Source organism: Benincasa hispida, chromosome 11 (assembly GCF_009727055.1).
Source record: "Benincasa hispida cultivar B227 chromosome 11, ASM972705v1, whole genome shotgun sequence".
Taxonomy (NCBI): Eukaryota; Viridiplantae; Streptophyta; class Magnoliopsida; order Cucurbitales; family Cucurbitaceae; genus Benincasa; species Benincasa hispida.
In genome coordinates this window covers 27,664,338-27,687,892 of record NC_052359.1, presented here as the reverse complement: position 1 = coordinate 27,687,892, position 23,555 = coordinate 27,664,338, and the positions used below count along the sequence as shown (strand labels likewise).

The following is a 23,555-nucleotide window of genomic DNA, read 5'->3' as shown; positions in this document are numbered from 1 at the left end:
GCTAGCAATGATGTGTTGTGTCAGGCAATGGTCAATGTGCAACGAAACATTTTTTCCATTCGCCAGAACCAACAACAACTAGTTGAACACAACCATGAATACTTTAACTTCCTGACTGCTTACCTTCATAGGCCCATGGTACCCAACCATTTGCATCAGCGGTTGTACTTTTAAGAGGCGCCACCAGCAGCACTGTAACCTTCCCCCAAGCCTCTGCTCAAACCTTCTTTTCAAAATTTTGACAAAGTGTTTTTTCCCTTCCTTTTCAACAGTGCAATAAGGACCTTGCACCTTTCAAAATATGGGGGTGGGAAAGGCCTGAGCAGATGCGTTCAATCAAGAATTTGCACAATATATATATATAATACAAATAAAACTCTTCTATCAGCGCAAAGGAAAAATCCTAACCTGATAAGAGTTAGGTTAATAAAGGAACCTGCTCGTAGTTGAATACTTCGCATGACACCCGTGCAAGTAAGCCAAAACAAAGGTAGGCTACCTGGATCAATGCAATTTTAATAATAAAGGAAAAGACAACTCCAATGTCTTGCTAAAGTGAAGGCTTAGCTAAAAGATAAGAGTTGAGTTGAGCTTGGAACACAACCGTAGTTGAATGTCCACATGACACTCGTGGGGGCAAGCCAAAACAAAGAGTGTAAACAAGATCAACGTTCTTTAAATCATAATGCAAACCGTGCTCGATATAAATAATGCATCCTATTTTGTAAAAGAAAAGGAACGCAATTCAATTGTCAAAATAAGAAGGGAATTTCGAGCAGAAATTTGTCAAAACTAAGATAAGAAAGATCCTTCTGAAGAAACATTCAAAGTGATAAGAAGGAACAACTGATTTTAAAAGGTTGTATAAGGGAGAAAGCATTTTGAGCAGCTAGTCGGCGCATTGCAATGATATAGGATGAGTTTGAATTTCTTAAGTATAGGATATGCTTGAGGACAAGCATAATTCTAAATTTGCGGGTGTGATAACTTGTAGAAATACTTACTTGTACCACATTCTTAGGATATGTGATAATAGATAGGAAGAAAATGTGCCGATAATGGCTAAATTGATATAAAAAAGCAAAGTTATATAAAGATATCGCAAAAACACCCGCTGACCACATTAAAAGAATGTCAAAGTCTATGTTTTGTAGGGAAAACAGGAATCATCGCATGTGAAAATCCTTCAAGGAAAGATGCGAATAACGCATGCCTTAAGATTTTTGAAATCGTATAGCAGATACTATGACATATGTCTTGATCGTTGACCATGATGCAACACTGACATTCTCACCTACCTCAACAAATGATAGCAACCCATCAAAGCGGGATTATCAAGGCAAGCACATATCTCTATAAATAGAACCTCAGCACAGCAAAGTGACAGATAGTGAAAGAGATTAAAAAGCCTAACTTTTGTAGGGAAACTTCTATTCCAAAATTCCAAATCCCCATATAGAAGTCCACCGGAGAATTTACCAGGGAAGAAAGTTCACCAATCCACTCTGCAAGTCACATCACGTTGGCAAGAGTTCACCATCAATCCATTTTATCAAGAGATTGACATTAATCTCACAATCATACTATTCTCTCTGTATTATCGTTTTGTAGAACATCGTTAACTAAGATATTAGTTAAAATTATATCTGAACGATTTACTAATTCAATATTATCATCATATTCATCTCCATCTCTATCCATGTTCATCCATCTTTCATTTCCTTGCTCATAAGTCACTAAACCCCCAAGGTATGGGGGAAGGTTAATTGAATGACTTGATCCATGTCATGAGAGGTTATCGAGTTTGCTTAACACGAGCTTAAAAACATACTCACTTGTGAAAGCAGAGTTAAGTATGATAATAAACTTCTCGGAAGAGAAAGGTGATAGAACTCGTTAAGCAAAGCAAGAAGTACTTCTAGAGATAGAAATAACCTTGCGTTCTATAACACTTCCTTTTTTCACATCATAGAGATATGACTAATGCGGTAACCATTGAAAGGTGTAATCTAATGGGAAGTAAGAACCTCGATCGCATCTCCTGTATGGATTATTGATTTCCAAATAGCCTTCCCCCTAACCCATTCATCTTCATAGATTCTATTAAAAACTTGCCACATTGCTCATCCGTTCACATTTTGCATTTATTAAGCTTTCTGACACATCACTTTTTATTAACGCATTTTCATTGTCGCATTACCAAAATTAATGCATCTTTATTATTATCGCATGATTCATTACTTTACAACACTATCGCATCAAATCCCCGTGTTCGACCATAGGTCATCCTAAGACACTCGCTGCTAGGTTATACTTGGCTTATCAACGAGAAAACTTGTGATCAACGCATGACTCTTGAAACTGTTTGCACACAACCATTATTGCATACTTTCATTAGCTCTCTGATCAACTCCCAATCGAAATCTCGAGTCTTCAACCAGAAAATATTAGAATTTCTGTTTCAGCTCTTGTACGAACTAGAATTTTGGTAAAATCTATCAAAGTCGACTCTCTTTTTTCCTCTTCAGATCTGATGGCGTAATGCTGTTATTTATAATATGCTCGTAACAATGCAACGCCGGCGTCATGCCATGCGCACCGAAGTCGTAGCATTGTAACGCTGTCCTGATTCAAATTGCTCTCGGGTCTACAGCATCAGGGAGCAGCGTTACAACGCTCTTCCAACGCCAGTTCCCCGAATTGCCTTCCAAATTTGCCTCTTTTATTGATCTTGGGTCCTTGGTATCTTCCTAATTCCAAGGCCAACCTATAATTTCATAAAATTGAAGTTTTGCTCTGGGTTTTTTTATCATTTTTGCATAAATTGCAACCGATGCTTAGTTTCCTGAAATTACTCAATAAATCACGTCAAATTAAACAAAACTAACAATATTAGTACTAAATTTCAAGGTAATAAAAGAACTTTTTAGATGTTTTTCAAGGGGAGAGAGAAAAATCATTTTTCCCTTTTTTGTCTTTTTTTTTTAATTCTGAAACTTTTATATATATGTATATATGTATGTATGTATGTATGTATGTATATGTATATATATGTATGTATGTGTGTATGTATGTATGTATGTATGATTTTTAAATCATTTTCCTTTTTCCTTTTCAAATTCCAATTACCTTCTCAAAATTCCAATTTTTTTAGAAAAACCAAATCCCTTCCGAAATCAAACCCAAATAAATTCAAATTTAAATCAAATCCTATCTGATATCTCGGTATCCCAAATTATTTTTCATCTTCTATCCTCAAAACAAATCAAATCAAATAAACTAATTAATCCCAATGGATTAAAAAATAATTAAATTGAAATTAATTGAGCTAATCAATCAAATCTCAAATTCCTATCTATCCAAACAATCTAAAATAAAATAATGCATAATTACATAATAAATCAGGGTGTTACACAGATATTATTATCAAGCAACACAATCTCCAATTGGCTTCAAGGAATCCTAATGAAATCCTAACATATAAACCAAAGTCAAATTCAACATTCAAGCTTGAACCTTAAACAAAAACTAACTTAGAATCTCACCCCCTCTTAAATTAACCTCTTAACCTAGGAAGGTATGTAAAGACAGTAAATGTCGACCCTCTTATGTGATGCGTTGTAAATGTGATGCGATTATGGTGTATGTTTGCCGTGATGAGTTATGCGTTGCACATGCAAGTTTTCCTAGTAAAACCCAAGTATAAATCTCACTAGGTTTCCTGGTAAGTCCAGGGTCGAACACAGAGACTACTAAGTTACTATGCGACAGTAAAATTGATTCCTTTGCGGTGGCAAAAACAAATAAGGTTGTTGGTGATTTGTTTACGTTTGAGTAAAGAGTTGATGAAATCGAGTATTATAATGAGTATGCGATGAACTTGTTAAGAATGGATTTAGCTAACACTTCCTAAGATTGAGTTCAAGTTATGCGATCATGCTACACACACACAACAGCATGTCATCTCTCAATGCAAATACCATAATTCCTATTTCTAGGACGCATGCGATGTATACGATAATGTCGATAGGACTTATGTCTAAGCCTCTATTCTTGTCTATGCGATGATGAATGATGCACACATACACAAGGTGACCGCATACTATCATATCCTATTTCTAGGGTACATGTGATGCGTAATAGCAAACATAACTTATGTCTAAGTTTCTATCTCTTGCTTATGCAGTTCTAATAGGACTCTCTCAAGCCTAGATTCTAATCTAACTCTCTCAAGTCTAGATTCTTTCTTTAGACTACTCTTTCAAGTATCTCTAAAGGGTGAATGACGCATACATAAGACAAGATGATCGCATGAAATGAAGATCTTAGGTCATGCTAGCCAAGTACTTCTCAACCCATTCAGAAAATTAGCTACTCATGCGAAATGTGAAGAGATTGAACAGATGTTGAGATGAGAATTTCATTTTCTATAAATAAAGTGCATAATACAAAACAACAATGGAAAGTAGGGATAAAAAGCCCGGTAGCAATGTCTTGCTTCCCATGGCTTTTACACTGTCTTTTCACATCAACTTTTCCAGAAGAATATCCTTGTTTTCGCAAGTGTCGGCCCTCTCTCCTTTTATAGTGCTATCCGACAGTCTTTCGAGCTATCCAGGAATGTCCTCTCGGCGTCTTCTTCTCTTCGCTCGCCTCCGCCTTCTAAGTATAAGAATAACTACAAACTAACGGCTATCTATTTTGTATATGATCTATCTTCTATATGGCAAACTCCTTTAATGGTGGTGGTCTTCGATATTTATAGAGCTCATGGTGAAGAAGTTTTTCTCTCTAATGATTGCAATGATAGACGGTCATTAAATCTCCTACTCTAATGCGCTGATTAATGGTCACCGAAAAGTTGAGTGTACTTGCTACAGTGTGTCGTTAACGGCTTGTCAACTAAATTCGGATTCGACCATCATTAGCTTTCCGTCCCATCATGATTTATTATGCTTTCACCTTGATGTACCATCTTCTTCTCTTTGCTCGCGAGCGCATACGATCATATGAATTTTTGGTCGCAATCTTTCAATGTGCGCAGACGTCAAATTCCTTGGATCGCAATTTTACTTGCGCCAATGCATTTTTCCTGCACAAATTAAGTAAATTAGCTGCTTTTATGCGATGGGCACATGCAATCGCAATATTCTCAGTTTAACGCTTTTAGACATGATTGTGTACATTTTTATTGCCACATTCCCTCATTATTTTACTTATTTGCGTTGTAATAACATGCATTTCTACCCGTTATCAACATCTATTACCTACCTTTTTTCTGTTAAACCTATTCAACTAGGGTGGCCTAATGATCAATATTATAATTATAACATCCATCTCATTTCTTAAGCCATTAGGAAATAGGAAAACTCTTTACATACTTAGGCTCAACATACAGAAATATTTGCAAACACATATGTAGCCTCTCATTCCCCACTAATATGTACAACACATTGAGTCAAATAAAGTACATAATTAAGACCTAGAAAGACTCTGATCTATTCAGTAAACTGAGGATGTGGCAGACTGTCCGTAGTACGTTAGACACTAAGAACTCGTTCGCCACCTATGGAAGAAAACATTTTTAAAAATGTGAGTATGGAAGCCCAATGAGTGATTAGTTAAGTATAAACATGCTTGGAAACATTACTAGTCAATGAAAAACCAAGAATAGGTTTTCTAAACTCAGAGTTTATAAATATGCTTGGAAATTAACTGGCTTGGCCAAACTAACAACATTAGAAATCATTTTTGTAATATCAAACTAGGGAGATCAGAAAAACCCTGAAACATGGAATCTCATGCTTGTAGATCTCATAATCTATAAAACATTCATAAACTTGTACCCTAGGTCTTAGTTGAGGTAGAGCAAGCTCAATACACTTAACGTCGATAATCTTGGCTAATGTAGAGTAATCTCAATATGATCAATGTCGATAACTCTCATACGTGCACATAGAAATTCTCCCAAAAAGTTAAGCACCCCTGCATACGGCTCAAAGGCTATGTGTGTATCGAGGTGGGTCCCAAAGACCTATTATACTCATTCTCTAGACTTCTCGGATACCTTCATCTCCTTGAGTATTGGCAGTCTTTAAATCAGGGTCGATACTTCAAAGCTTGTAAAAAATATGCTTTTAAAATATAAAGATTTTTCAGTTAATCAATAGACAGCAAAGTATGAAGAACACAAATCTTCCCTTCAAATTATGAAGTTAGGAATCATGCTAATAATGCTAGAATCGTAAAATCATGCTTAAAACATAGCTCTTGGAAAATATAACTCTCATTTATGATAGATCAATCATATTCAACAACTCATCAAGATAAACAATTTATTTCAAGAAAAATCATGCTTTAAAATCATTAAAAGAATTCATTTTAAAAACATATGTCACTCACGGTCACCGATTTGTCCCCTCGGGCTTTTACACTCCACCTATCTTTGTTTGGCCTGAAAATCATATCACAAGCTCAAGGTTACTCCCTAAACAATTATTCAGTGCCAAAATATTTCATAAATAATCCGTAAAACTTCCTTGAATCCCATTTAACTCCAAAATATCCTAATTTTAGTGTTTTAACACCTTTAACCTTAAATTATTTTAAAATATCCTAAAATTGACTTAAATTTATACCTTTCAAGGTCAAAATATCCCAAAAACATCCAAATAGCCCTAAAAATTACTTACAAACTTCAAATAACTCAAAATAGGCATGAAGATCTTGAACTTGGGCCAAGCTTGAGCCTTTGATTCTTTGGGTTGGGTCAGCCTGGCCCTGCCCAATGATAAGGCCGAATTAATATGAAACTTGAGGCCGATTGTTATGCATTGATAGAGTCAAATATATCAGGAGATTTAATGTTTGTTACGAGGGAGTATTTGCATTGAAAAGATTAATCTATTTTGAATACCTGTGATCTATTTTACAATTAGATTCAACTGCACCTTTGGGTAGGAAGTTTGATAAATTACAATTTCTCCCTTGCGATTATTTGTTATTTATTTGATAATCATTTCGTTTTTTATTTTTTTAAAAAAATTAAGTATGGTTTCTTTCAATTCTTTACTACAACTTGCACTTTTCTTGAGTACAAATAATTGGATTCTTAGTCAAACCTTAATAACAAAAATAAATATTTTTAAAACTTTTTTTTTTTCAAAATTTTGCTTTATTTTTTAAAACGTTAGCAAAAAGTAGATAACAAACAAGAAATTTAAATGTGGAATGAGTGTTTATAGGGAAGTCTCTAAGTATCAATGTCGATGAAATTATCGAGATCCCTATTTTATGGGAATATCAATGTCAATAGAAATTTTGGAAAACTTTATATGAATATTGATGAAACTTATTATAGTTGACCATTTTTTATCGTCATTTCTATTAAAAGTGAGACAACATTTAGATGTATATAATTCCTTTCCAAAAGAAGATGTATATTGAAAATATTGTGTAAATATCGATGCGAGAACAAAAATTTAAAAAGAAAATAAAAAATAATTACAACATAATATCAAATATTGGTAATTAATTATAGAAGTAAAGAAGACATAAATATTTGCATACAAAATTGTAAATTGTTTATGATAAAATATACATGTATAAAAAGACCTTGGAGTGTCTAATCTAGAATCTTAATAATCCCGATAAAATTTACAATATTGGAAAATTTGAATATTGAAAAAAAATAGAAAAAGAACGTCTAGAGAAAACAATACAACATATCGGCAATATTTAAGAGAGATATGAACGATATTCGACAGTATATTAATGATAATTTAATGGTATATCCACAATTTTGTTGAGCCACTATAGGTATATCCATGAAGTAAAATATCACTGATAATTCAGCGATAAATTGTGGAATTTTAAGAAAAATGATGTTCCCTCCCAATATTTTTATCGATTACTTGATTTTATGAGTTTTGATGATATTTTAATGAAATGTCACGATAATCCTTTATTAGAAATGACATTAACGTGTGAAACTATACAATTGACGTGTAATCATAACCATAAAACTGAAAAAGCTTTAACTGACATAATTAATTTTTATTTAAAAAATCTTTCTCGAAATTTCATCAAAATGGGAGGAAAAACAAGATTTCGATCCAAATTTCATATTCATAGACTTCTTTTTTAAAAATAAAAACAAAAAATCAAATGAATAGTCAAAGAGACCTAAAAAATTTACCAAGATTAACCATTTGAATCAGATACTCCAATTGTCATCAAATATATCGTTTTAAGATAAAAATTGTTATAGCTTAATACGTTACACCGCTTTCATTCTATTTGAACTTTGAACCATATACTTTTTATCATTTAAGGATATCTCACCTTTATTTTTCTCTCTTTATAACTTAATACATTCTATTTAAATAGATATACTTTACCATTTAAGGTTGTCTCAACTTTATTACTCTCTTTCATACATTTATTGAAAAACTTCATCTGCACCATAACTCCATCGACACGTCCTCAAGATACGAACAAACAAACCACAGTTAAATTTCAATAATTGGGGAAAAAAAAGTAGAAAAGCAGCAAGAATACCCAAGTAGTATATATATGTGAAAGATTTCTGATTTTAATAGCCTATCTATTTCTGAAACAAGAGAGAGATACACCCTTTTCTTTCCACATTCAAACATGTCAAAGTTCTAAAACCATATTGAAGGTGTATTGAACTTTACAAAATTCAACTTTTCCTACAAATAACAAGTTTAGTTCCATACCAAAAAACCCCTCCCCTGACCTCTTCTCTTCCCTTTTTCAAGGGGGTTAAGAGTTTCTACAGTCATTTCATTTCAAGTCATTGGGATAAAAATCCGAGTCGCCCCGCAACACTGTTATCAAACCAAGACTTCGGTCATATATTGTTAGCTGCATTTGCATCGATCATATCAGTAAACACGGAAAAACCTAATACGATTGGTGAGGCCAAACAAAAAACTCGGCTGCTTGAGGTGCCACGGTCCCCGGCATTGCAATACCGGGGCTGGTCGACTCCGATGAGACGATGGCGTTAGGTTGAAGATGATGGAAGTAATTATGGTGATACAGCATGGCTGCAGTGTCATATGGAATTCCACAAGGGATAGGCGGCACAGCCTGCATGGTGGTGCTGAAGTTGATATTGTTGCTACCACTGCTGCATTGGGTTGCTTGATCGTGATTCGGAATCGGCTTCTGATCGGATTCCAGGCAAAGCTTCAGCCTCTTTGCTGCACCCCCAATAGGCAGTGCACTCTTCGCAATAGCTTCAACATCATATCGGCTCATCTCGAAGTTCGTCACAGCATTCAAACCTCTGAACTTTATTGCTGCTATATCGTAAGCCTCGGCTGCTTCCTCCTCAGTGGCTGCAAGACAAGGGCCAAGTTAGCATTTAACCAACAACAGTCAATGCATCAATGTATTTCACACGTTCACTTAACACAAATAGACCTACCAAACGTCCCAAGATACAAGTCCTTGTTCCCAGCAACACGACCAATTCTTGCCTGCCATCGACCCTGCTGATGATGCCTTGTTACACCTCTATAAATAGAGGCACCACGTGAGAAACCACTGCTCTTTCTGATGTCCAAACAAGCACTTTCAGCAACAAAACAAAGAAACCGCAACACCCAAAAACAAGAACAAAAGGAAAAGAAAAAAAAAAAAAAAACATACTACACCGAGAGTTACCTTCGCAAAGAAGCAATAAACTCTTGCTTGGTGACATGTTTCATTTCTTCTAATTCCTTGGCATAATTCGAAACCTAATAAACGAAACCGAAAAAAGAAGGGAAAAAAACGAGCAAACAAATGTTAAAAAAGACATCATGGATGTGCAGAAACAAGAACTATCAAATAGATACCATATTATAATTTAATGAAAAGAGAGCATATATAATATTATATAACATTACAGGAAAATTGGTGGTTGCTGTGGGACCCCAGTACTTCAAAGCTGCCAAATCATAAGCCCTAGCTGCTTTTTCCTCCTTATCATACCCACCTGAAAATATACATAAATATATATATATTTTTTTATAAATATAATTTACAAACTCAATAAATTAATTTCTAAAAAAATGGCAACAAAAAAAGGGAAAAAATTTCATACCTAAGTAAACTGAAGAAGAAAGGGTTGCAATGCGAATGGGAACAGGAAAATCAGCACCGCAGATTTTGTGCAAAGAAAAAGCAAAAAAGCTCAGCTCAGTAAGTCGGTAAACAAACATATTGAAGAAAAGGTCAAAATTTTACGCTAGTCAAAGAAATCAAATGTCATCAACTATAACTCAAACAAACAAATTAATTAAATAGTAAATCACGTGATTAGCATGTGAAAATCAGTTTAGGCTCCATTAATATACCTCCAATTTTTCTCCCAACATTCTAAATTCTAATTTACTTACTTTCCTTACACAATAATATTCCTCCAACAGAAACCAATGGTGTTTAATTCCTTTGGCAAACTAAAACTAACATCATCACCGATTCCAATTCTCAGAACCATTCGTCTATTATATTGTAAACGATCAAATAAGGATTTACACATTGTTCCTAAAATACCAACAAGAGCATAGACGACGACAAACAGAAGTTATGTTTAAAAATGAAGTCTCAAGACTACTACACGAGGTTGAAAATATCAATATTGACGGATACTTATTTTAAGTTAAAGATATTGTTAATAGTATTCAAATTCATATTGATATTGGGCTAAATTTATAAAAGATGTCGAGATATCCATGTGATTTAATATTGCTATCAAACCCTTCAATTTACGAATATACCGGCACATCGAAAAAGAGGGAGAATGAAATGGGTTAGTGGGATAGGTATTGTCAAATCTTGGGGAAAAAAACAATGGTGGTTTGGTCAAACCCTAGTTGGGGGATGAAGAAAGCAAAAGCAAAAGAAAAAGCTTAAAAAACTCTTTCAGAGACAACAGATATATGATCAGAGCCAGACTAGTGTTTCAGACTCATGAATGGATGCCTCTAATTAATTAAAATTAATTAAATAAATAAATAAATAACACTCTCTATTTCTTTTCTCTAATAACTGTGGATGAGGGTCGCATCAAAGTGACCACTAATTAATTCTCTCATTACAGAGAAAAAAAAAATAAGACTTTAAAAAGATGAAAGGGGCAGATGAAACAAAATGGCGGCACATCTGATCAAATCAATCAAGAAAAGGGGGGAAAAAAAGAAAAATTATGAAAAATTAAAAGAAAAGAAAAAAGAAAGAAGAGTTGGAACTGGAAATGGGATAAAAGTACACATTACATATACCATCAGTCAATCATAATGAAAAGACTGATGATATGAACCCAAGTTCTTTTTTTTTTTTTTTAATATTCATTTATCTCTTTTCTTTTTCTTTCTTTCTTTCTTTCTTTTCTTTCAGATCCACCATTAAATGAAATCTCTGAAACTCCCTCATGCATGCAAAAGCCTTCTCTTTTTCAATTTTCTTTTTTTCTTTTTCAGCCTTTTTTTTTTTTTTAATCTATCTAAGTATGAGAAATTTAATTGAAAACCCATGAATTTAAAAGAAAAAAAAATTATAGAATAATAATATAAAGAAAGAGAAGAAGAGAGAGAGAGTTTACCTTGACGTCCTTTCCTAGCCTGACCCTCTCTTCTACAGCTGTTATCCCACAGATGCGCTTCGTATCTACCCGTCCATCTGTGCCTGCAACAACAATCAAACACCAACATCTTTTACCCAAACAAAAAACTCCATCTTTCATCATCTTCAAAGATGTTCGATAGTACAAATTTTATAACTAAGGTTTTTAGAATGGGAGATTGAGTTTATTGAAACGAGGGTATGATACTATAATCATTAAAAAGAACAGATTTTTTTAACACCCATTTCACAAAATCACCACAAGACACCAAAAAAAAAAAAGGGAAAAAAAAAAACAAGCGATCCATCCACTAAGGCAGAGAAAAAAAGAAAGCAATAAAAATAGGACAAACCTGGTGACTCCTCTGTAAATGGAAGTTCTCTGGCCAAAAGTATCAGCAATTTTCTTATTGGATTCAGAATCTAGAGGCACAATAGGCGCAGGAGCAGGAGGAGGGGTATCGGAGGAGTGAGCAACGGCGAGTGAGAGAGCACCAGTAGGACAGTTAGAGAAAGAGGGCAAGTCATTATTAGTGAGTGAAGAAGAGTCGATAGAATGAGCAGAAGGGATGTGGGTTCTAGCAATAGAAGCAGAATCATCAACTTCAGAGCCAGAGTTCGTTGAAAAAGCTTGAAAAGCAGCAATGGTTTTGAGATCTTGTTGGTCGGGAAAGTAGTGGGCGGAGGCCGGATGGTCGTAAATATGAGTCAAAGAGGAATCTTGAGTGTCGGTTTGGCTGTCGGAATATCGTACCAAGGAGGAAGAATCGCCCAGGAAATCTTCAAGCTTGGGTTGATGATGATGATGATGGGTTTGTGGATGAAGAAAAGTATCATCTTCTTTGACAGCTACAACTTGGTTGTTTTGATCATCTCCATCCATGAAGAAAAGTTGAGATGATTTTGGGTGAGAATTAGCATTGTTGTTGCTACTCCATCCTTCAAAAAAAAACAAAAAAAAATTGTCAATAAAGTTAAAAAAGAAAGGATTTTGAGTAATATCTAAAATGAAGTGGGTGATTTGAAGAAATGGATATTGAAAAATAGTGAAAACCCTGTAGGGGAAATAAACAAGAGAAAAGGTATATATTTACCATTATGAGAGTAGAAGTTGTCGAAGAGATAGTGAGGGGAAGGGGTGGAGGAGGAAGATTCATAAGGAACGAAGGGGGAGTCAGTGGAGCGAAGCATTTCAATGGGGGAAAGAGAGAAAGAAAGCCAGTTAGTGGCAGGAGCCATAGTGTTTGTGTTAGAGAGAGATGAATTTCAGGGAGAGAAGCGGAGGAGGGAGGAGGTTAAAGAGAGATAATAATCAGATCAGAAGGTGTGATTGTTGAGGTGAAGAAGAGAAGAAGGGGGCGTTACAGAATTAGAAGAGGAGCATTCCATATCAGAATAAGTACGAGAATCACGAAGAAGAATTAAGAAAATGCATGCAAGAGAGGGAATTAAAAGAGGAGATGGAAGGCAGTGGAGGAGGAAGAAGAAGAAAAAAGGGAAGGAGGTGGAGAGTTATAATGGGAAGAGGAAAGCGGTTCAAGTTGCCAAACCCAACCGGCATTCAACACACTCAGAAGCGACTTTTGGCACTGCGCTTAAGAAATTTTGTCTGAAACAAGGTCGCGAAACATCCGGGCTAGTAGTGCAAAATGTAGCTACCACTACCACCCAAAACTTAACATTAAAAAATTTATAAAAATATATATCATTTTTTTAACACTTTATCTATTTTTATAGCAAAAACAATGTTACTAGTTTAGTGATAAAGATAGACCAGGACATGCTTCTAGCTATGAAATACAGGTACAGATACACCTACGTGATATGGATACGATTGGATACGATGATTCGTCAATTTCTAAAAAATTAAGATACGGATAAGTGGAAGGATACGTCATTTTTTATATATTATTTTAATATATATTTTTAAAAAACGAGGATAGATACATTTTCTCTTGCTTAAAAAAATAGGTTGTCTAGTTTTAAATTGAAAAAGTTGAGATGAGTTGTTTGTCTTTTTTCTTTTAAAAAAGTAAGCGTAAAAATAGATACATGAAATCGCTCGTCAGATATATATCTGAGAAGTATCGATATCTGATACGTATCTGGTACGGATTCTTTGTCTCGCATAAAATATCTATGCTTCATAGACTTCTATTCATAGAAGTCTAGTTTATCGTGGTTTATTACTAATAGACAGTTGATATTTTGTTATATTTATAAATATATTGGTCATTTTCTTTTATTTTAAAACAACCTATTTGTTATGGGTTATATATATACTCTTAATTTTAACTTGACTTTTTTCTTCAAATATGTTGAAAATATATTATCTCATGTGATGTGTTAGGAATTATACAACATATTGTCATCATATTTTGAAGTGATTCTAAAATAATTAAAATCATTTTTTTAAGGAAAAATGTTGTTTTGAATCATTCAAAATCAATCTTTGATGATATGAAAATTGTATCTAAAAATATAAAAGAAAGTATTGAATTAATTTGAGTGATTAAAAGCATATGTCAAAATGATTTTAACAATTTTAAAATCACTTCCAAACATGCACTAATATAAAGAAAAACAACATTATAAATTTTGATAAAGTTATTCGGCAGTTAATTTGTGTAATGACGAAGTCATTTTTGTAAAAGACTTTATTTTATTGAAACTACTGAGTTTATGAAAGTTTTTTTTTTTTTTTCTTTTGTTAAAATTAATAGCCAAAAGGTAAAATTTATAATAATAATTTAAATTTAGAGTTAAATGTTATAGAAATTTAAAGTTTATGGTTTATAATACAAAGCTCACACATTTATAGTCAAAATTAATTGTCTTTTCAATAGAAGGAATCTCTAGATTATTAATTTTCTAGAGATACATTATAATATATATCCTCAAACTTTGTTTTTTCTTTTTTTCCCCTTCAAAAATATTTACTTTTTCAAAAGTCATAATTTCAATATTATTCATAAAGTAGAAATTTGTCAAATTGTTGGATGACCATTAGAATTTTATAAAGTATAGAGGAAGTGACATTAAACAAAAATTGGAATGCGATTAATCCAACAAATCTTATTTTAAATCTCAATTTTCATTCAAAATTTAAATAGATTTCTAGTTAGAGTATGTTTGTAACCTTTATAAAAGTATGTTAATAATGCTGAATATTTTACATGTTTTTCATTGTTTTAAAATATTCTAAATTTGCTTCTAAATGAATGTTAAGAAATAATAAAGATAAGGAATACGAACTGTTTTTTTAGTTTCATAATTCGTTGTCTAATTCGTTCTATGAATTTTTAGAGAGGTTTAATTTGAAATAAATATTTTATTCGAAAAATGTTAAAGATTACCAAGAAGTTATTAAGCAAGCTGCTTTAACTTTTGTGGATTCATTGGACACAGCCCTAGAAATTCAAATTACCCAACTTTTAATTAAAGTTATTATTTTTTTTTTTCAGTTTTATTTCAAATAACTCTCAATTTGACGGGTGAACTTTCAACTTTTTCATTTTCAAATCATGTTATTATTTTGTCAATTTTTGAGTTCACACTTCTAAGAAAAAATAATTATCATTTTTTTAAATACAATTTGAGGGTATGATGATTTGAACTATAGATCTCGTGGTTAGTAACATATTCGAATGTCAATTGACTTAAACTCAACTTGATAATAATTATCACGGAAAATTATCATAAATGACAAAACTGCTGAAAATATTTACACATAATAGTAAAATAACATATTCTATCTACAATAGATGACGATAGATCGCGATAAACTACTATCTGTATCTTTCATAACAAAAGTAAATACAGATAATAGTATATCGCAGTCTATTATAGATATACAGTAAAATATTACTATATTCGTAAATATTTTTTTTTATTTTCTTATATTTGGAAAGAATCAAATAATTATCAACTAAATATTATATAAATACCGAATATTTATTGGACATATTTATAGTATCCAAGTAGACACCTATTCAAATAAATGTTCAAGAGTGGGTGAAATCACATTACATTTAAAAAATAAATAAAAAAATGATATTTATAAGGGTTTAGAGAATAAAATGAAAAAAAATTTGAATGGTCAAAAAGTGAGATATTTTTCTTTTTTTGGTAGGAGTAAATATAAATTAAAGGATGAAAATTACTTGACCAATGAATTAGAGTGTTAATTTTACCCACTTGTCATGCATGCACATCACCTACTTATGGCTTAATTACTTCTCGTGAGTCCGTGTGATTTCTGTTCTGTGGACCTTTCTTTTTCTTTTTCTCCTTTTTTTTTTTATATATATATATATAATTATTATTATTGTTATTTGTTATTTTTTGTTTACTGGTGCGTTTAAAGATGAAATCAGGGAAATGACAGTTAGAAAAGAAGGAAACCAATGAGAAACATATCCTCTACTTGTATATATTTGTTTCTTTCACTTTTTGTATGAATTTCATGTCTCCTTCGAGGATGAAAATATCCATCGATATATCTATATATTCATAAATTGATGGGTTCAATATCGATATTAAATATATACGAATATTTTTTATAAGGACTCGTAGAATATAAAAATTCCATATATTTAATTCAATATGAATAGAAACATCTTCGTAACTTTGTTTAAAAGTAAAAACAACTTACTTATGCGCCATTTAGTAACCATTTTATTTTTTAAAATTAAGCTTATGGACACTACTTACACTTTCAAATTTCTTCATTTGTTATCTACTTTTCACCAATAATTTAAAAAACAAACCAAATTTTGATAATTAAAAAGAGTTCTTTTCAAAAAGTTGTTTTTGTTTTTTGGATTTGGCTAGGAATTGAGCTATTGTATTTAAGAAAAATGTAAATTATGGTAAGAAATATGAATGATCTAGGCTTAATTTTCAAAAACAAAAAAAAAAAAAAAATTGTTATCGAACGGGACTTTAGTAATCTATACAAATTTTCTAAATTTTTTTACTTACAAAAATATTCATCAATATTGATACTTTGTTAATATATCAATCGATGTATCCGTAACACTGAAATATCAATTCATATCAACATCAATATTTTAATAATTACAATTAAATTAACATTTTAAAAAATAAAATAAAAAGGAATTTGATGCAAAGATTTAAAGATATGCCCATAGAGCTAGATCATAGGAGATTGTAAACTATGTAAATCTAGTTAGTATCATCAAGGCTATATGAGTTGTCTAGGTAATCATATATCATGTTAAATAAACTTAAATGCACTTTATTATAAAACAAATTAAAGGGAATTTAAACTCAACAAATAGAAAAGTCAGCGACGAATAAAAATTAGTCAATGACTAACTAACTGTGTGATTATCATTGGTTAAAGGAAGAATTATAAATAGATGAAACCAAAAACAGATCATCTATTGTGATACTGTGTAACTCTCGAATAGTTCAAATCAATTTCCAATGCTTTACTCTAAAAAGGGTATGTTAGCACATTTGTTAGGTAAAAGATTCGTGGTGATAAAGTAGATTTTGGAATATTCTTCTCCCATGAAAAAAAAAAAAAAACTCAAATTGAGACCTTTTCACCTTATTGTTTCTATTAGCCGTTTTTCTTAAGAGAGTTCGTCTTTTTTCAATCTTATGGAGAAAGTAAAGTCGTAGCAAGTATTATTGAATGCCAATTGTCCAAAACAAAGCTCTAAATTTCCCAAAAATAAACTACTCACAAGATCCAAACCACATCATTATCATTTCTCTTGAGTGATGTATGGAGAAATCATCAACACTCATATAGACAAAACCTAAAATAATCCTATTTTCGTTCCAAGTTTCATAATTGAGAATTGTTTACATAATATAAGATTAAGTATTAAAGTATTCACAATTATAGATTCATCATAACCAATTATTATCTTATGTAATTTTTATATTCAATGGTAATTTTACTATCGAAGCAAAAGATCTCGTGTTTGAACTTCTATAATGCTATTTATTTTTCAAATCATATGCATTTCTACTTGTAAAGTCTTTTACAAAATTTTAAACTCATAAATAAATAAGAGTGTTAACGAACTAATATAATAAAATTGAATATATTTTACTGAATGATCAAAGTAAAATATCTTCATTCCACGAAATAAGGACTTAGGAGTTAATATAGATATTGAAAATATTGAAAATATCATAGTCTATTTGGTTCGTAATCCAGATGTTTTCAAATTCACTGAGTTTGATGAATTACGTGTTTAGCAGACAACCCGAATTTCGTTTCTGAAAATTATTTTCATATTCTATGATCCGGACAGTGTAAATTTTAAAAAACAACTTTCTTATATTTTCATTGTATCTAGGATTTGATTTTTAAAATTTAAAATGCATAATTATATTAAATAATGATAAAAACATTTAGAAATATAGAATGTCATATTATAAACTCGATTCAATCTTTTAAAATTAAAATAAGTATTATGTAGTATATTATAAATTAGGTTAAATTCCAAATTTGGTTCCTATGATTTTGGTAAAATTAAAAGTTAGTCCATACGGTTTTAAAATTTAAAATTTAGTTCATTTGGTTTGATAATAACTTCATATATAATCTCTATGATTTGTTAAATCTTCTTAAATAGTCTCGACTATAGGGACTATTTATGAAGCTTTTATCAGTCCATAGGTGGTCAATTCTAATTATAGACTATGAGACCTAAATTGTAACTTCTTACATATTATTGAGACAAAAAATTTAACTTATCCTATAAATTATATAATATTACACAATAATAATTATACAATATTTTTAACACAAAACTATGTTCATAAGTAAATTAATAATAGTTTATTATCAACTAATATTCAGTGAGTAACTATAATTAATTTGTAATTGTTTAAATTATAATTCGATTTTTGAATTAAATTATAATTCGATTTTTGAATTTTACTATCAAATATATATTTAAAAATATGAAATACAACTCAGATATTTTCTATGAAAGAGACGATTTATTTCTTAAAACAACATACATGAACGTAAACTATACGCATAAATTGCCATCCTCATTCTCCATACACCATTTCGTTTATATTTATATTTATTATTATTATTATTATTATTATTATTATTATTATGCACGGATCGATGATTATATAATGTCATATGTCGTTTTGTTTTGTTTCATTTTAGAAGCAATTTATCTTACAAATTAACCATGTAAATGAGATTTATAATGTAGAATTGACTATTTAAATAAATTTTTTTTAACGTAATTAAATCGACTTTTTATAAAGAAATTAAATGAAAAATAACTCTTTATGATGAACTTTAATTTCCTGCGGGAATTCTTTGCTTCTGATCTACAAACTTAAATGTGATAGAACCCAAATAATATAATTATTCACTAGGATCTCCTAAAAAACAATCAATCATATAATTGTTCTCTAAAACATCACAAATAAATCACCAAGCAATCAACTAACAATGGATAGCAATAAACCACAAAATTCTGGGAGACTAGAAACAAAAACTATACACGAATTATACATGGAAAACCTCTTCGATGTGAAGAGTAAAAACTACGGGGCTTATGAGCAGTCAGTCCTTATCAACTTCTCTTATTATGATAAAATTAGGGGAAAAAAACTCAAATTAGTCATACAAAGGTTCAATACCCACCAATACTTTCATACATAAAAGATGAACACTTGAGAGATAAAAAGAGAATGAAAATCACCTAGTTTTACAGGTTCTGTTTGGCAGTGATTACAGACAAACCAAAAATTCAAACAACGATCCAACCGTTCACAACAAGGTCCTATGTGTCCCGAACAGGCTGACCAAATTTCAACACGATCCAACGATTCAAACTCCAAAAATCAACAACTTTGTGAAACTGTCGCTGAAAAACCGTACTGCTATCTATCTTTCGATTTTATGCTTCTTTTTTTCACTCTTTTTTCCCTTAGGTCATTCTCATATCACATAATAGAAAACCAAAAGCTTACAAAATGGGTCAATTTAAAAATTAGCCCCAATTTGACTCACAAAACAAGTTTAAAATAAAGTCTTGCTTGTGCAACAAGTGGGTTAGACACCCATAATAATCTCCCCCTCCAACCCAACACGGGGAAGATTCAATCACATCCATGGTCACTTGAACCTCATCTCAGCAATCTTACTACAAAGCTCAATCTTGCTTTTGATATCTACCTTAGTTAACACATCTGTCATATTCTTGTCAGTGTGGACTTTCTTCATATTCAATCTCTTCTCTTCAATTATATCTCGTAGTCAATGATATCTAATGTCAATGTAGTAAGAGCATGATACATTGAATTCTTGCTCAAATCCATAGCACTCTGACTATCACAAAATATAACATACTCATCTTGCTTCAAATCCAACTCTTGAAGGAACCTTTTAAGCAATAACATCTCCTTGTTTGCTTCCACTGTTGCAATATACTCTTCCTCCATTGTGAGCAATGCTACACATTTTTGTAGCTTGGATTGCCATGAGATGGCTCTCTCTGAAAATGTAAACACATAATCTGAGGTAGACTTTCTATTATCAAGATCACCTGCCATGTCTGAATCAGTATAGCCTTCAAACATAAGTTTGCCACCTCCATAACATAAACTCAATTTGGTGGTGCCTCGCAAATATCTGAAGATCCACCTCACTGTTTTCTAGTGAGTCTTACCTGAGTTGGATAGAAAATGACTAAATAGATTGATTGCATGTGTAATATCAGGTCTAGTACACACCATAGCACACATCAAAGAACCAACGATAGAAGAGTAAGGAATGGATGACATAACTTCTTTCTCTTTCTTTGTAATAAGGAAAACTCTCTTACTTAGCTTAAAATGAGTTGCTAGTAGTGTACTAACAGGCCTAGCATGCTTTATATTGAACCTTTCCAACACCCCTTCGATATACTTCTCCTGGGATAACCACAATTTCCTAGCTTCGAGCAATCTCCATACCTAAGATTTTCTTTGTTGGACTCAAATCTTTCATGTCAAATGAATTGGACAAGTCTTTCTTCAAATTTTGAATCATATTTATATCTTATCCAACTATTAACATATCATCCACATATAAAAGAATAATGAAGAAGTTGTCTGTAGAGAGCTTTCTAAAATACATACAAGAATTAATTGTAGTTTGTTTATAATCATTGTTTATCATAAACGAATCAAATTTCTTGTACCACTAACTTGGTGTTTGTCTAAGCCCATAAAGACTTTCTTCAACTTGCAAACAAGGTTATCTTTCCCTTTTCCTTCAAATCTTTCAGGTTACTCCATATAGATCTCTTCATGCAAGTCACCATGTAAAAAGATGGCTTTTACATCAAGTTGCTCTATCTCAAGATCAAGACTTGCTGCTTATCCCAACACTGTTCTAATATATGTCATTTTGACCACTGGAAAGAAGATCTCATCAAAGTCAATGCCCTTTTTCTTGTTGCATCCTTTAACCACTAATTTGGCTTTATACCTCATTATCTTCTCACCATCCTTTTTGTACTTGAAAACATCTATTTTTCAATACTTTCTTGCCTTTTGGAGACTTCATTAACTCATAGGTTCCATTTTTTTTCCAAGGAATTTATCTCCTCCTTCATTGCATCGAGCCACTGGTCTTTTTCATTATGAGACAAAATCTCTTGATAGTTCTTTGGCTTTCTATCTTCAGCAACTAGAATGAAATTTGAGCTTGGATACCTTGTTGAAGGTTTACGCACTCTGATGGACTTTTAAGTCTGAGTATCCTCCACTTGGGGAATAGATTGCTCCTCCTGCTCATGAACTTTTCCATGAATCACCTCCTCATATGCATCTTCCTCATGAATTTATTCATCAGATGAAGACACATCAAGATCATCATCATCAACATGATCTGGTACATTACCATCAGTTTGTATCTCACCAACATTCTCATTTGTCAGCTGAACAACAGAACGAGTAGAAGTAGAATCATTAGTAGTAGCAAAACACAACTCTGAAGTAGAAAAGTACCATGTACTAAGAAGATCTATAGCTTTCTCGTGCTCAAAGAATACTACACCTCTGCTTCTCACTGCCTTTTTTTTCTGGATCGTAGAGCCTATAACCATACTCTTCATCCCCATACAAAAAAAAAAAAAAAAACACATGGATTAGTCTTCGAATCAAGCTTTGATCTCTGTTCCTTAGGCACATGCATGCATGCATTGCTGCTAAAGACTCCAAGATGCAAATAAGTGGGATCATGCCCCTTCTATGCTCTCTCTAACGTGTCTTGACCAAAAGGAATTGATAGAGATCGATTAATCAAATACATGACACATTGCACTGCTCCACCTTAAAATGTCTTAGGAAGATAAGACATTTTAAGCATACTCCTCACGTTCTCCATAATGGTTCTTTTTATCCTTTCAATAACTCCATTGTGTTGCAGTGTTCGCATGTCTAATGCCATGTTATGAACAATAATACTTGAATTCATTCGAAGTATACTCACCACCATTATCAGGTCGAAGATGCTTCAATTTTATTTCGGTCTTCCTTTCTACCAGGACATGAAACTTCCTAAAAATCTTGAACACTTGGCTTTTTGTCTTCAACATATGCACCCAAGTTTTTCGAGTAGCATCATCAATAAAAGTGACAAATATTTATTGCTACCAAGTGACTCTACCTCAATAGGCCCACATATATAAGAATGAATTAACTTCAATTTTCCTTGCCTTCTGATGGACTTCCCAAAAAATGAAATTTTATGTTGCTTACCTGTCAAACAATGATCACAAGGGTCAAGAGAAAATGTTTATCAATAGGGATAAGAGATTTACCTACCAACAATTTAGTCCCCTTATCACTCATATGCCCTAGCCTTCAATGCCACAAATTTGGAAAATTCTTTTCTTCTACTGCATTCAACTCAGAAGAACATAAGCTCAAGTGTGTTTTATACAAAGAGCAACACAACTTACCTCGAGCAACTATTATTGAACCCTTAGACAATTTCCACTTACCATCACAAAAGGTATGTTGAAATTTTTATTGATCAAGGATATTTGCAGACAACAAGTTAAGGCGTAAATCAGGAATATGACGCACATTCTTTAATGTAAGCATGCACCCAACACTTATCTTCACATGAATATCACCTAACCAACTATGCTAGCTGAGCTCTCGTTTCCCATCTTCACACTACCAAAACCACAAAATTGATAGTTCATGAAATACTCTCTTTTGGGAATATAATGGTATGAAGAACCTAAATGTACCACCAACTCTATGTTTGAACTCTCTACCTGATGACACTTACTGATTGCACAAATCAAGGTGACAATATTATCACTTTGAGAAATAAATTCTGCAGTAATTTTATCATCTTCTTCTTTATGTGAGTCTTGCTTCTTACTTTGTTCTTTCTTCCAACGATAGCAAAACTTTTTTATATGGCCAGACTTGTTACAGTAATGACATGTCCTGGTCTATTTGTCTCGAGACTTAGACTTCCCTTTTGAGTTACCACGATCTTTAGGTCCCTTACTCTTGTTTCTTCCACGATTCTCAATAACAAAAGCATGTAAATTATCAACTCTCATCTCCTTTCTTCTTATTTCTTCATTGAACATGTTTTGTTTGATAACATCCAAAGACAAAACACCTTTTGGAGCTACTAAAAGTCACAACCAAGGTTTCCAGATACCCAACAAAGAACTCAACAAGAACAAAGCTTGTAATTCATCATCAAGATCAATCTTCATAATAGTCAACTTATTAATAACATCTTGAAAGTCACTCAAATGCTCAGAAACATACTTCTCTCCCTTCAATTTCAAATTAACAAGTTGCTTGATTAAAGAAGTTTTGTTATGTGCGGACTTCCTTTCATAAAGGCCTTCTAATTTCTTCCACAACTCATATGGGTCATA

General features: G+C 32.2%; 1 protein-coding gene across 1 annotated transcript; it reads right to left on the bottom strand.

Moving 5' to 3' along the window:
* Nucleotides 1-8,803: 8,803 nt before the first annotated feature.
* LOC120091879 (AP2-like ethylene-responsive transcription factor AIL6) lies at nt 8,804-12,896 on the bottom strand. Its single transcript, XM_039050029.1, has 8 exons — nt 12,732-12,896; nt 11,991-12,576; nt 11,618-11,700; nt 10,118-10,126; nt 9,921-10,009; nt 9,697-9,770; nt 9,458-9,585; nt 8,804-9,368 (listed from the first exon to the last, which is right to left on the bottom strand). The coding sequence occupies exons 1-8, from the start codon at nt 12,874-12,876 to the stop codon at nt 8,929-8,931; spliced, it is 1,554 nt and encodes a 517-aa protein (XP_038905957.1). The 5' UTR covers nt 12,877-12,896; the 3' UTR covers nt 8,804-8,928.
* Between the last annotated feature and the right edge of the window lie 10,659 nt (nt 12,897-23,555).